The following is a 14235-nucleotide window of genomic DNA, read 5'->3' as shown; positions in this document are numbered from 1 at the left end:
ACACAGAGATGTAATGCCCAGATTTTTGGATAGGCCACAGAGTAGTACCTGGGCCTAGGGTAGTAGAATTGTATAAGTGGCAAATTGCCCCTTGATTAATGCTCCAACTACATTATTCCTTATGCATACCAGTAGTAGAATACAATCCTCAGCTTAAATGGCAAAAATTGCAACTGAATATTTTTTCACTATCTTTTTAATTTATACAAACAAGTTGTGGTGCTTGTTAGTGTGATAGAGATTTGTGGATAGGGGAAGGCGAGAGTCCGCAAAGCATCCATTAGAGGCAAAAAAAATAATTCTGGGTCATAAAGATGTAAAATTAACACAATATTTCTATTTAAAACAATAGTATATTTGCACTAAAGCAACAGAATACTGTAATTCACCAAAAATTAAGGACATTTTTAAATATACTTCAATCCTAATGAAAATCCTAGATAATAATAAAGTTATGAGTCCTACAGAACTTATGTGTGTTTGTAGCATGATACACAATACTCTGATACACAGATAATAATACACTGATACAACTGAATCTATAAATCACCAAAGGTCACAGAAGAACATTTCATGATGGGAAAATAAAAAGATTGCACAATGGTGTTTTTATATCATTAACAAAATAATGAAAGGGTTTCATGATTGTGTCTGTAACCCAGTAGGAGTTTACACAACTATAGAAAGGTTAAATGGGCTAGTAATTATATTACGCTGTCAAAAATTAATATATCAATATGGCACACCCAAAAAAGCTTCTGTATAAAATGCTAAAACCCCACAATATTATGTTCATTGTGGTGCCAATACTTTTATTCTTTGTAAGGCTTATCACAGCGCTCCAAAAAAATGCAAGCTCAATCTAGTATAAAAGTCGGCAGGAGTGGTGGAGGTAGTAATGCATATGCCTCTCGTTCTGTGAATTACAGCAGTGCAGCTTACAGAGGACAGGGTGGATCAAACATTAGCAATGCTGGTGGTGCTGGTTTTAGTGTGGGTGGTGGCAATAGCAAGTTGTGTTTCACTGATGGTTTTGGTGGTGGTTCAGGAGGAAACCTTGGTGGTGGTTTTTCAGGAGAGGGTTTTCAGAGTTACTCTGGAGGTAATTTTGGTGGTGGCTCAGGGGGAGGTTTTGGTGCTACTGCTGGAGGTTATGGTGGTGGACTCTATGGTAGTGGAAGCTTTGGGGGAGGCTATGATAGTGGAAACTTTGGGGGAGGGTTTGGAGGAAATTCTGCAGGTGGTGAGTTTGGAGGAAATGATGGATTACTTTCTGGAAGTGAAAAACAAACTATGCAAAATCTAAACAACCGCCTAGCCTCATATTTGGAAAAGGTCCGTGCTTTGGAGGATGCAAATTCAGACCTTGAGGCTAAAATCAAGGATTGGTATGAAAAGAATAAACCTGGTTCCAGCAGCTCAAACACTAATGACTACAGCAAATATTTTAAAACTATTCAGGATCTTCAAACTCAGGTAAAAAAAGAATACACTTAATATGGTATATTATTCTTTAATTAGTCATGGATAGAAATGAGTGAATCAAATATGAAACAATATTTTGCATTTTGTCTGTGTTCACAAAAAATAGGAATTATTTAAATAAAACTACAATTTAAATAACCATTATAAAAATGTAATAAAAAAACAACATTTGTTCAAAGGACTAGGAAAAGTTATATGAACTGATACATTGTAATTAATACTTACTGTATATAATCTGCCATTTAGCAACCCATAAATACTGACATCCTAGTTGAATGCTTAATAATACATTGATGAATATTATATAGAAGTATTCATTATATATCCTGCAATCCTTTATATTGGCGGAACACCTATTAAAACTATACTAGACAGACTGCAAACCATTCTAAATATTAAAAAAAATAGGTATATATTCATGAGCTTCTTTTTATGCTTCAATATCATGTATAATTATTTTAGAGAAATCTTATGGTTGCTTAATTTATATTCTGAACCAATTAGCAAACTATACCATGTGTTAATTTATATAGATGAGAAATATGAGAAATGGTTGAGCCTTTGGATTTCCTTCATAAGCTTCTTTCTTCTAAAACCAAATTAAAATGGCCCTGTATTTCCCTACACGACAATGCATAGCCATTTAAAGTAAGGGGCAAGAAGGCAATTGACCTAGGCCCAATATTAAACTTTCTATATTGGAGCCTAGGTAGAAGAGAATTAGGTTCTATTTCAACCAGGTTGGGTATGTGAGTTTGACAGTTAAAATATCAACAATGAAACCGGGACAATTAGAGGGTACGCCCAAAATGTTAAAACTGCGATTGTAACGATTTTTAACAGTGTAGACTTTACAACTTCAAACAGGGCAGGATTAAGGTTTATTGGGGCCCCAGGGCAACTAACTTGTGGGGGCCCAGCCTGCCCTGTTGTTAATCCATCACTGAAATATTAACAGTGTCTACTTTACAACTTCAAATATGATGCTTTCCCATCATGTTTGAAGTTGTAAAGTAGACACTGTTAAAATGTTTTAAATTGTAGTATCAACATGTCGGCATGCCGACTTCCTCGTCAGTGTCCCCTTTCTGATTGTCTACATTTTAAATGCCAAACTTGTCACTACATCCCATCTCAATTCCCTCATGTTTCTTATAGACCAAGGTATGTCTGTGTCAAATGTCACAAAATTATGTCAATTACTTTAAAATTTATAAGAAAAACTTTGGGGCCAATAGCAAGAGAAACACCCTGTATCATAAGTAATGCATTGCTATATGTTCTGTCTCCTATACCAGATACAAAATGCAACTGTGGACAATGCTAGTGTCATTTTGGCAATTGACAATGCCCGGCTAGCAGCAGATGACTTCAGATTGAAGTGAGTAAAGAAACAAAAATGAAATATTATCTTAAAGTATAATATCCTGCGCAGGCAAACATAACCTCAACATAGAGCATAAAGCATCATAGCTTGCTATATCCGGAACAGAAGAGGTCAAGGGCCATACTGTATGTTATTTCTGAGAACCAGTAATTGTTACTTTATCGAGAACATGCAAAGTCATGTTTTATCAGTAAGTATTTGTGACATTACCTTTCATATCAGAATACACTGTATCTGCTCACATTATAAATAATTTTATATTATTGGATTTTAGTTTAATTCATATATGAATTTCCTCTGTTTTTTTGAGTCTTTACCATGTGATTTTTTGTAACTATGGTTACCATTGTAATTAAATGTTTCACTCTCTACATAAGTTCATACATACAATCAACCTACTGTATGCTCTTTAAATATTATAGTAGGAATTAAGTGGAATGAGCAAATTAGAATATGTTTATTCTAGTTGGTGGTACACATTCTTTAAATTCTAGATTATTTTCTGATTACAGAAATAAATGCTATAATTGTGATTTTGGGCGAATAGTTTCTTGTACTGTATAACAGCGGAGCCTGACACCTCTAATGTTTTCTGATTTTATTTGATTTTTATATTCTATGACTTTGTTGCAACTGTAGCAAAATCATTTCTAACGTTATGTTCTTGATTTTCTATTTTTGTTTAGTACATGTACTGCAAATTGCCTCTTGTATTGTGTAGGTTTTCGACACTGTAAATCTGATAATTTAAGGGCATTGATAGTACAGTATATTACTTAAAATTTAAAGTAAAGTATATTTACGGTACTAGAAGTAGTGAAGGATTGTCAAAATCACCTAATAAACTGACCTCATATTAAATTGTACTTTATTATGATTTTGCAATGATTTGCCGTTAAGAATGAGTGACATTTTTGCATTATACCAGGTATGAGAATGAACTTCATATGCGCCAGACCACTGAGGCTGATATTAATGGTCTTCAAAAGGTCTTGGATGACCTGACCATGAGCAAGTCTGACATGGAGTTGCAGATTGAAAGCCTGACAGAGGAGATAACCTATATCAAGAAGAACCATGAGGAGGTACACATACACCTAAACCTTACCTTATAACAAAACTTGCAATGTAGAAGTATATTTCTTGTCTACACGTTAGTTCTTCATTAATAGACCTTACCTGCATCTGCATCATCCACTACTGTTCTATTCAGGACTCAATTTATGTTCCAACTTATATTTCAGCTGTACAGTAGTATCAGCCTAATTGTTTTTTCTGACTCCTCTTTAAATACATTTATGTAGAGATTTTCTACAGTACCTCACAGGCTGGTACATGGTTATATACAGCTTTTCCTAAATGCATAGGAGGGTGCTATGCAGATTTACACTTACTGTGTGCATCAATGGCAGCATTTGCCCAGCAGCTGATACTGTATTCCCACAGACTTACAGAAGAGGTGCATCAGTGTGATTCATTTTGAAAATCAATGCAAAAAGAAGAGCTTTGAAGAGACAATTTTTATAATGAGATTATGAGGTGGAGAAGATACAAATTTGGTTGCATTCTTACCATGTACGACTATCTCTTTTTTGTGATACAACCTAAACAGGGAGACAGTGAATGTAGGGTCCGGCTACTATAGTGAAGCCCTTATGCTGGTTGAGTATATGGGATGGGAACATGCTGCCTTTTTTTCAACATATATTTTCTATATTTATTGTATGCAATGCACTGTTTGTTGAGACTGTGTTTATTACAAGGGGTGAAGGTGCCTACAAATTAAATTAATTATGAACTTTAAGCAATGTAATACACAGCTTCACCAGGGGTGCCGAGATCAGGGCACAGGTACTACTTACCCTGGCTAAGTGGCTGAGAGAATGTGGAAGCAGCTCTGTCAGCCAATGAACCCTTCAACTTAGACTTCAATGGGAATGAAATCAGTGACCCAGTCATTTTGCATAACACACTATACAATGTAAAGTTTGTGTCCGCCTTGATTCGGGATTTCTTTATTTTGTTTTAATACGACCATGTACTTCTACATGGACCCAAGAGAATCCGATCCATGACTTGGTGATTATTTTTTTAATTTTAATAAAGGAAATCCACATGCATGCATGTCCTGTCTTTTTTTAATATTTTCTTTACAGTGGAATAGGCTTGCTGGGACTTGTAGTCCCAATGAGAAGCACAATGTTATTTTCTAGATTTTACACTTTTAACCCTGCATCCAATGACCATAGGAATGTGGAGAAGAGCTCTGGGCTTTCAGCCCAGGGCTTGTTGATCCTCAGGAGGGGGGAACAACTTTTTATTTTTGGGGTCCTGATTTTCTGAAGATTTCCAGCCCTGGACTGACCAGTTTGGGTTGGTTTTACATTATGGCAGGGGGATGACACGCTATGTGTGTCTTCCTGCTGGTTCAGCTCGGTGCAGGTTACTGAAAAAATGGGGGGACCCCATGCCTGTTTCCCCCCCAATTTTCCAGTAGCAGACTGGGCTCAGAGGTCCGGGGTTGGTTATGCTTTGGGGGGAGGGGAGGCGGGGGAACACAATTATTTTTTTAAATATTAATACTGTATTTACACAGTAGCACACAAAAACCTGCACAGATCATAGTGATATGTGCAGTGCTTTAAACAAACCCACCACTCATAGACAGGTCTCTTTGATGTGATTTTAATTGTATTTCATAACAAGATTCTTTGTAAATCTGTGATTTCTATTCTTGTCTATGTAAACCATACAATGTTTGGTCCGATGGTCTAATGAAGTCTATTGTCGTCTAAAGTCATGATTGACATGAGATTTCAATGTCAGCTTGCCTTTAGTAAATTTCTGACCTTGAATATTCTGGACAGACCATTGAGGTGCATAAGTGCAAAACCAAAGCATGCTATTCAAATTAGGTCCATTGTTTTTTCTTTCCTAGAGAAATGAAATATGTATCCAATGCGCTGTTATTTAAGCAGCCAGTAGGGGTTGTCAGTCCCAACACAGTATAGAATATATAGTTGATATATACCGGCGCTATATTAGTTGTTTGTTTATATTTAAAACACAGATATGTGTGCAATTTTAAATCACATTTAATTCATCACAATGGTTGACATACTAATAAAAATAACATATATAAAAATGAGTATATATAGGAGATCCCTATATTCGTGGGAGCATAAAATATGAGCCAATGTATTCGCTATATGGGGACTGCTTGTCCAGTTGATGGAACACCGTTGATGGGACTAATGGGAATCCAAATATATGGTCCAGCATATATTTACCAAGTGGATAGTCCTGATTGATCAGTCCAGATGATGGTCCTGTATCCAATTTTAGTGGTGGAAATGCAGGGTGTAGACTGGATAGGACCCACTTGTAGCTGTTTCCCGTAAGTATGATGACTGCTGTCCCAGTGACCAAATGTCAAGTGTCCAAGGTGTAAATAGCGTTGTCCTTGAAGCGATATACAATGGAGGTGAGGCCTGTAGTTTTATTTAGTCAGTATTTAGATTATCAGACATAAAACTTTTTCTACTGTTCTTTTAAATAAGTCAGAGTTGTTTTTTGGCTAAAAATATATGCATGGAAATAGCAATAAAAATAAACAACTTTGCTGATGCTATAATCACATAACTAAATGAACAAAGCCATGGGTGGGGCAAATGTATTTAATCAAATTTGGATGAGGATACAAACAATCCAATAAACAAATAAATCATTTGAAAAAAATAACATTTAATTCTCTTATTTCTTGACTGTGCATAGAAGTATCTTAGGTGGACAAAAGCTGCGTTGGAGATATTTTTTTACATTATTTTACAGGAAACATTTCCATAGAGGGATGTTTATTTTATTATGTAAACTGTTCAGATAAAAGAGTAATGGCTCTATTTCTTCTTTCATAGGAAACGCAGTCTTCCCAGGGCACCACAGTTGGACAAGTTAATGTAGAAATGAATGCAGCTCCAGGGAATGATCTGACCAAGATACTCAATGACATGAGAGCAGAATACGAATCTATGGCAGAGAAAAATCGCAAAGATGCTGAAAATGTGTTCAACCAAAGGGTAAATATTATTGCTGTGAGAATTAAAAACTCCTATAGGAACAATTGCTACTTTTTTTTTTTTGGTCCTAGAGTGGAGAAGTGAAGCAAGAGATTTCGGCAGGGCTGCAGCAAGAGCAGTCACACAAGACCGAGATTACAGATCTGAAGCGCAGTCTACAATCACTGGAAATGGAATTACAAGCTCAGTATGCAATGGTAAGAATTATGGAAGCTAGCTGATGACTACAGTAGGTACTGGTTAACTACGGCAACTTGAAATTGAGTTTAGGAACCAATTGTAGTCTTTACTTTTTTAATTTATTAATTAAGAAATTATTGGGTGATTGCTAGATGGCTTCCCAGTTTTTGATCCTTCATAATGCGTCAATGTATAGCTTCAAAAGAATGATGAGGTATATCCAGTCATTCCGGATTACAAACCAGGGTCTTTTTGTAAAGATATCAGGGTATACTTAGGATCTCAGGGTGTACCTCACCAGCATTAGATGTTTTATGATGTTTTTAAATTCTTTACTGAACAGTTTTTACAAATTGAGTATTAGTTGAATGAAACGTCACTAAAAACAGAATTATAACTTAATTTAAGTCTGCGATCATTCAGCTTTTCCTACAGATAGGTTTGTTACTGACTGCTGTCTCTTATGATTACAAATGGGCATATTCAATTTGGCGCAAGGTGTAGCAAGGCTAAATCCTCGTGCCCAATTTCATAATCCCGCCGGTATGCGCGCTCCCTTGGGATTCAATTTTAAAAATAGTGGATGCGGGGTTTTCATAATTGGAAACCTCGCGCTGCGTAAAATTAATTAATTAATAATAACAAAAAACTTACCTGCGCAAGGTTCTCCACGGCTCCCGGTGGCTTCTCCTCTCTCTTCTTACTGGAGAGGGGGCTGCTGGGGGTCCCGGGATGTGGTGGGAGGGGCAAGGGCTGCTGGGAGATGTAGTTCTCCCAGCAGCCATTCCAGGGGGACCACAGTGAGACTGGGGGGTGCATACTGACACCGGGACACATGCACACAACACTCATACACTCATACACACACACACATATACACACTTACATACAGCACACACACTGACATACTCACCGCTGCTGCAGAAGACCCGGCTTCTGATGCTGGATGAAGAAGAAGATGCAGAAGACAGCGCTGCTGGAGGTATATAATTAAGGACTAATTAAGCTAATTGGATACTTCCAATTGCTTAATTAGTCCTCAGGGGGGTGCCGCCGGGGTGTCAGAGCAAGTCCCGGTGATTTCTCCTAAAATCAACGGTTTTAAGAAAAATCACGCTTGCTCGGGAGGTGCGTAATAAAAAACCTTGCGGTGCATGTTTTAAAACAAAACACGCACCTAATAGAATAGCAAAAAACCCGCACCTGCCGGTAAAACCTTGCAGGTGCGGGTTTTTTGCTATTCTCGCAGCCTATTGAATATGCCCCATAGTGTAGTCTCAACCCCAGTCTTTCTCACAACACAGAGGGGGAGCTGTACTAAGCTCTGGAGAGTGATGAAGTGGAAAGAGATAAAGTACCAACCAATCAGCTCCTAACTGCCATTTTTCAAACACAGTCTGTAAAGTGACAGTTAGGAGCTGATTGGTTGGTACTTTCTCTCAACTTCATCTCTCTCCAAGGCTTACTAAACATTTACCCCAGAGACTTCAGGGCCGGAACGAAAACAACAAACTGCCTTTTTTCTTAGATCTGCATGAGGACTGAGGGCCTGATTCAGAGGCGGTCGGAGGATGCAAGCGGTCACTCAGAAATGGGCGGCCGCTTGCATCCTGACCGGCCGCCTCTGTTTCAGTCGTTAGGCTGTGGGTTTACACCCACAGCTCTAACGACCACCATCGGGGCTTACGACGAGACCCTAGGGTAGGGTCTCACTTATCGTAAGCCCCAGAGAGCTTCTGCCTCTGTCAGAGCCGGAAGCTCTCCACTGACATCACTAGTGATGTCAGTGGGGCCTCCCCCAAACGGCAGGCGTTCCCATGGGAACGCCTCTGTTTGGGCTGCCACCCCCCCGGCCAGCCTTCCAAACGGGGCGAGCTGTCAATCAACATTGACAGCTCGCCCCCTTTGGAAAGAGACCCGCTACAACCGGCGCTGTCGGTCGTAGCGGGTCTCACGCATGCGCACGAAGGAGCCGGCTCCCTCGTGCGCATGCGCACTGGACAAACATTGAGGCGGCCGTGCGGTCGTAGACCGTACGGCCGCCTCTGAATGAAGCCCTGAGAGTGCATATTGCTAGCTGGAAGTCAAACTTTTTGTAGTGAGAAACTCTGAACCACACCTGTTGCAGCCACTGAAAACACTTCCTTCCCATCCCTAACACATGATAGCTGAAACAACTGTACTGCACATTAAGATACAAATACTGTAATAATTAACCATTATTAGATATCCCTACAAAGTAAATATAATTAATTTATTTGTAGATTTACTTACATTTCTAAAAAGGAAAAGTGAGGTCATTGCCCATAGCAGGTAAACAGATTATAACGCTTATTTATCTAGTACAATATAGAAAATTATGGCCCTCATTCAGAGCCGGACGCTCTGACCAGAGCGCTCGCTCTGAATCAGGGCCCACCTCCATAATTATGGAGCGTCCTCCTGGACGCTCGTATAGCTGTGGGTCACCGCCCACAGCATATACGAGCGTGCAGAATGATGGTCGCGATGGTCTTGACCATCGCGACCATCGCCACTGCGAGCCGAAGCCTGCGGTTGAGTTTCTCAACCGCAAAGCCCGGAGTGATTTTGGCTCTATCAGAGCCAAAATCACTCCCACTGACATCACTAGTGATGTCAGTGGGGCCGGCTTCTGATGGTAGGCGTTCCCTTGGGAACGCCTCCGTCTGGGAGGCACGCCCCCAGCACGCCCACCAAAGGGGGCGTGCTGTCAATCAACATCGACAGCACGCCCCCTTTGATCAGACACAACGAGCGAAGAAAAGTCCTTCGCTCATCGCGTCTCGCGCATGCGTACGACGGAGCTCCCTCTGTCGTGCGCATGCGCAGTGCAGACCATCGACCCACTTGTGAGCGGACAGCCGCTCGCGAGTGGGTCTTAATCAGGCCCTATATACAGTATGGAGTTTAATTGTTTTGTATGGGCAAAATTTCCACTTTCCTATTTACTGTAAACATTTTAGTAACAACACTCCTTACACTTTTCCATCATGAAAACTGGCATTTTCTCACGGATTCCTGTCATTTTACAACCCCAAACCTTGTTTCCTGATGTAACTGCCTCCGCTTGCTTCATTACTTACACACTTTGTTTATTTCCAAAAAGACTATCATTCAGGTACAATGCACCACATAACAACATCCTGGACCAGCTGTGGTAATAAAAGCATTCAGCCAAATTACAGCAGAAGTGTGTAGAAAGTGGTAAATAACATTTATGTCCCAACATTTTTCATATTAGAAACAATCTTTGGAGAAGTCGCTGACAGACACAGAAAATGGCTACTGCTTACAAATATCACAGATCCAGCAGGCGATCAGCAGCCTGGAGGAGCAGCTGGGACAGTTAAAAAGTGATGTGGAATGTCAGAAGTCTGAGTATGACACTCTTCTGGATGTCAAAGACCGGCTAGAAAAGGAGATTGAGACATATCAGAAGCTTCTGGAAGGAGGGTAATGTGTAAGATGATATTTGTGAAACAGAATTAGGAAACCTGCAATTCCACGTAGACTTTTTCTCTTAATCTGTAACTTTTCTATATTTGTAAGTGTCCTCCTATAACCGAGTATGCACTTTGCAATATTGATGGAAATGAATATGACTGCCAATGCAAGATGCAGTAGATGCGCTGATTGTGAGTTGGACGCTACCTCAGACGTAGTTGAGTAATTGTATTTTACTGTGCATGCATCTAAAGTGCACCGAGCAGGCTTCCCAATTGTGTTCGTACAGACTCGAGGCAGCGCTTTCAGATGCACAGGCATCTGAATGTATTAGGTTTTCCTGGGAGTTGACTGGTTGTTTAATGGGAGGTGGTTATTCAAACACATGGAGATGTAGGGCGGGACACATGACACATCGCAGGCGTTGGTAAGGCCCTGCACATGCATGTTAGCGTTGGTAACGCTGGTATGCATGACGAGCACCGCAAAGAACTACTCTCTCGGTAAGAGCATTCCTTTGCAATGGAGGGACTATGACCCAGAAGCCCCTCTGGCATCCTTCTGGGCATGCGCAGAAGGACGCACGCATCACAAAGAGTGCTGGGAGGTATCCAATTGGATCCCTCTGTCAGCACTCTCCCGATAAAATCCCATAGGCTTCTATGGGTAACGCCATCAGAAAGATGGCTTTACCCACCGCAACCAAGCCATGGAGTGCACCACATTCCGAGGCTTGGTGCATATAAGAAATGCAATCAAAGCTGCATTTTGGAGGTTTGACTGCATTTCTCAGATTGCTGCATCCTGCCCGTAGTCTCTTATGGGCATTTATGGGTGTATCGCAGGTGTGTCATTGAAGTAGCTGCATACATCGAAGCTTAATTGTTCACATTAGAGGCCATATTTAGATGGAGAATCGGCACATAGCATAGGGCTGGTGCAGGTTTCGAAGGTGCGACAGATGGTGGCATCTAAAGAAGCACCACGCATGGTTGCAGCATCTACTGATGCTCAAAGTGGGCATCTCAGTCCTTGCACATTTACTTGCACAGATGTACAGATATTCCCAGCTATATCCTTGTGGCATAGTGCAAGACGCATACCCGCGAGCGGATACGTGCACTTCATACGCGACTGCGCTTCCATAGGAATGCATGGTGCGATCGCCATAGCGTACCGTAGCATATACAGGCGTGGGGAATTGCATGGCACGATGCGTGCGCACGTTTGTGTTGTGAGCAGCCACAGTATAACTGGGCGCATCTGTACACCAGGGAAGAGCTTGTATCGGTTTTCGCATAAAGTACCAGACATGCTACCGGCAAAAGATGCAGACATGGATGCCAATGCTTTGAATCAGAATGAGCCGCAGAGCCACACAGCTGTAACACATTAAATTTTCAGCTCTTGATCCCAAGGAGAGTGTATCCTGTTCTCTGAGTCAGTGCCCGTCATTTAGAACCTCCTCTCCAATCAGTGAGAGAGAGAGCTGTAATAGAGCATGCTGAGAAAAGGAGCATTCCAAAGCATCTCTGCTCACTGCATCATACAGAATGTCATGTGACTGTGGTTGGCCTAGAAATCTCAATACTGTACATTTTTAATATTAGCTTGAAGAAAAAATTCTAAAAAACAAATGAGAAATATAGAACAATTGTGTATCTTTGCTCAAAATTGAGCTATGTTAAAAAAAACAGGTAAAATTGATTATCATTTATTGTGATTTAATTATTACTTATGTTTACCAGAGATTTTGAGACTGGGCAAGTTGGAAGTTCTAATCAAGCTTCCCAAACTGGACAGACAGCAACACAAAGCCAAAGCTCCACCAATCAGTCTTCCAAGGCTTCTATCACTCAAAGCTCAAGGTCTGCAACTCCAACTTCTCAAAGTTCGAGATCAGGAAGTACAGTTTCTGGAAGTACAGGCTCTGCTGCTTCAGATGCTTCTGCTCATGGAAGTAGAGCTTCCAGTGGCTCGCATATTTCTGGTAGTCAAAGCTCTAGTACAACATCATCTTCTGCCTCTAGAAGCACATCTGGCTCTTCTGGTTCTGGAACTGTGGGTTCTGGTAGCCAGAGCTCTAGTGCATCAGCCATTTCTGGCTCTGGATCTGGTGGTCAAAGCAGTGCTGCATCAAGTTCAGGAGGACAAGTCAAGTCTGTTTCTGGAGGTCAAAACTCAGATGGTAAACAGATCCCCATTACAAAATAATAAAATACTCTTAAACCCAAATGCATCCTAATTGCAAAAGTATATTGATTATGAATCCAGCTAAATGTTTAAATATTTACTCCACCAAGGATTCATACAAAAGGGACCAGCACATCAAAAAGTAGCAAAGTAGCAAAAATTCTTAATCCATTTATTTAAGCAATTATGGAAGCCGTCCTGTTACAGTACAAAAAACAAACGTATCATCACAGATGAATGAATCAGGGGAATTGGCAACATAGTACCTGCTAGCTGAAGCTATTATTTTAAATATATCGATATCATATGTAGCATATATAGCATATGGAGGATATGCTCTGTACTCATTATGTCACATAGTACAGATCCTCCCTCCCCCCCAGGTCTCTTTCCAAAAAGCAGCACTTAGTTGCCTTCATAACATAGTTTCTCAGCAGGTCACTGTGGGAGCCGGGGGGTGGTGAAGCCACAGTATTGTATCTGGCGGTTGCAGGCTTGCAGTCCAAAGCCAGAGGAATGGCAGTGCCATGGCTCCTCTGCGCAGGGGACTGTAGGACTGAACTGGGAGAGACGTCACGACGTCTCTCCCAGTCCCTCCCTGAGACAGTGACACTACTTGAAACAGGGAGGGGGCGGACCAAAGGGACAGGCAGCTGCAGTGCTGCCCGGCCCGCTGTAATGTGTATTAGTAGCAGTGCGCCCGGCAGACAAAGAGCCGGGAACACCGCTACTATTATATATTGTAGTGGGCGTTAGAAGAGGTAGCGGCCGTGATCGTGGGTGGAGGTGCGCAATCACGACTGCGACCACAGGATATGTGCACTATGTGCGGGCGCACTGGCCATACTACCTTAGTTATGGCACTGCTTCCTCTGCCCTAGGATAGGGTTCTAAATTGAAGATTTGGATTAGATGCTAAAAAGAGTATTTTAGCCAGTCTAATGGTTGTAGTCATTTACATCTAGAGTGATCATTTAAATCTGCAATGGTATAAAAACTTATGATATGCTTAAAACGAAATCTTGTCATCTTTATTTTAGAGTCGGTCAAAACTAGAAAAACAATAATGAAAGTTGAAACATACATTGATGGGAAAATAGTGGACACAAAAACTGAAGAGATCGTAGAAAAGATAAATGGGTGAATGAGGAAGAGATGGAAGATACATTGTTTCGCTTTTTGCCAACTATTTCTATGGTTTTCAGCTTTGCTTTCTTTTACTAGATACTAAAAGATCACAGCTCTGTCTCCAACTGTTATTCAATATACTCCTGAAGCAAGTTACCTTGAGTCTGTTTGTTTTCATTTGTGTTGAGAGGCCTTAAAGCTGGCCATCCACTGTACAATTTTCTGTCAGAAATCTGTCCAATATGGCTGGTTGGATTGAAAACCTGGTAATGTATGGGAGCAAATGACAATCGTCCATTTGCTCACACACACTGGAAAATA

General features: G+C 40.7%; 1 protein-coding gene across 1 annotated transcript; it reads left to right on the top strand.

Moving 5' to 3' along the window:
• The first annotated feature begins 1278 nt into the window (after positions 1 to 1278).
• LOC148521796 (keratin, type I cytoskeletal 47 kDa-like) lies at positions 1279 to 13930 on the top strand. The gene is made up of 8 exons (XM_088474545.1): positions 1279 to 1476; positions 2784 to 2866; positions 3801 to 3957; positions 6787 to 6948; positions 7020 to 7145; positions 10391 to 10602; positions 12342 to 12756; positions 13829 to 13930. Exons 1-8 carry the CDS (start codon positions 1294 to 1296, stop codon positions 13928 to 13930), a joined length of 1440 nt encoding a protein of 479 aa, XP_088330671.1. The 5' UTR covers positions 1279 to 1293.
• Positions 13931 to 14235: the final 305 nt, after the last annotated feature.

The sequence above is a fragment of the Taudactylus pleione genome, unplaced genomic scaffold (assembly GCF_031769625.1).
Source record: "Taudactylus pleione unplaced genomic scaffold, aTauple2 ptg000155l, whole genome shotgun sequence".
NCBI classification, from domain to species: Eukaryota; Metazoa; Chordata; class Amphibia; order Anura; family Myobatrachidae; genus Taudactylus; species Taudactylus pleione.
Note: the sequence above shows the minus strand (reverse complement) of the source record. Positions and strands in the feature narration are given on the sequence as shown.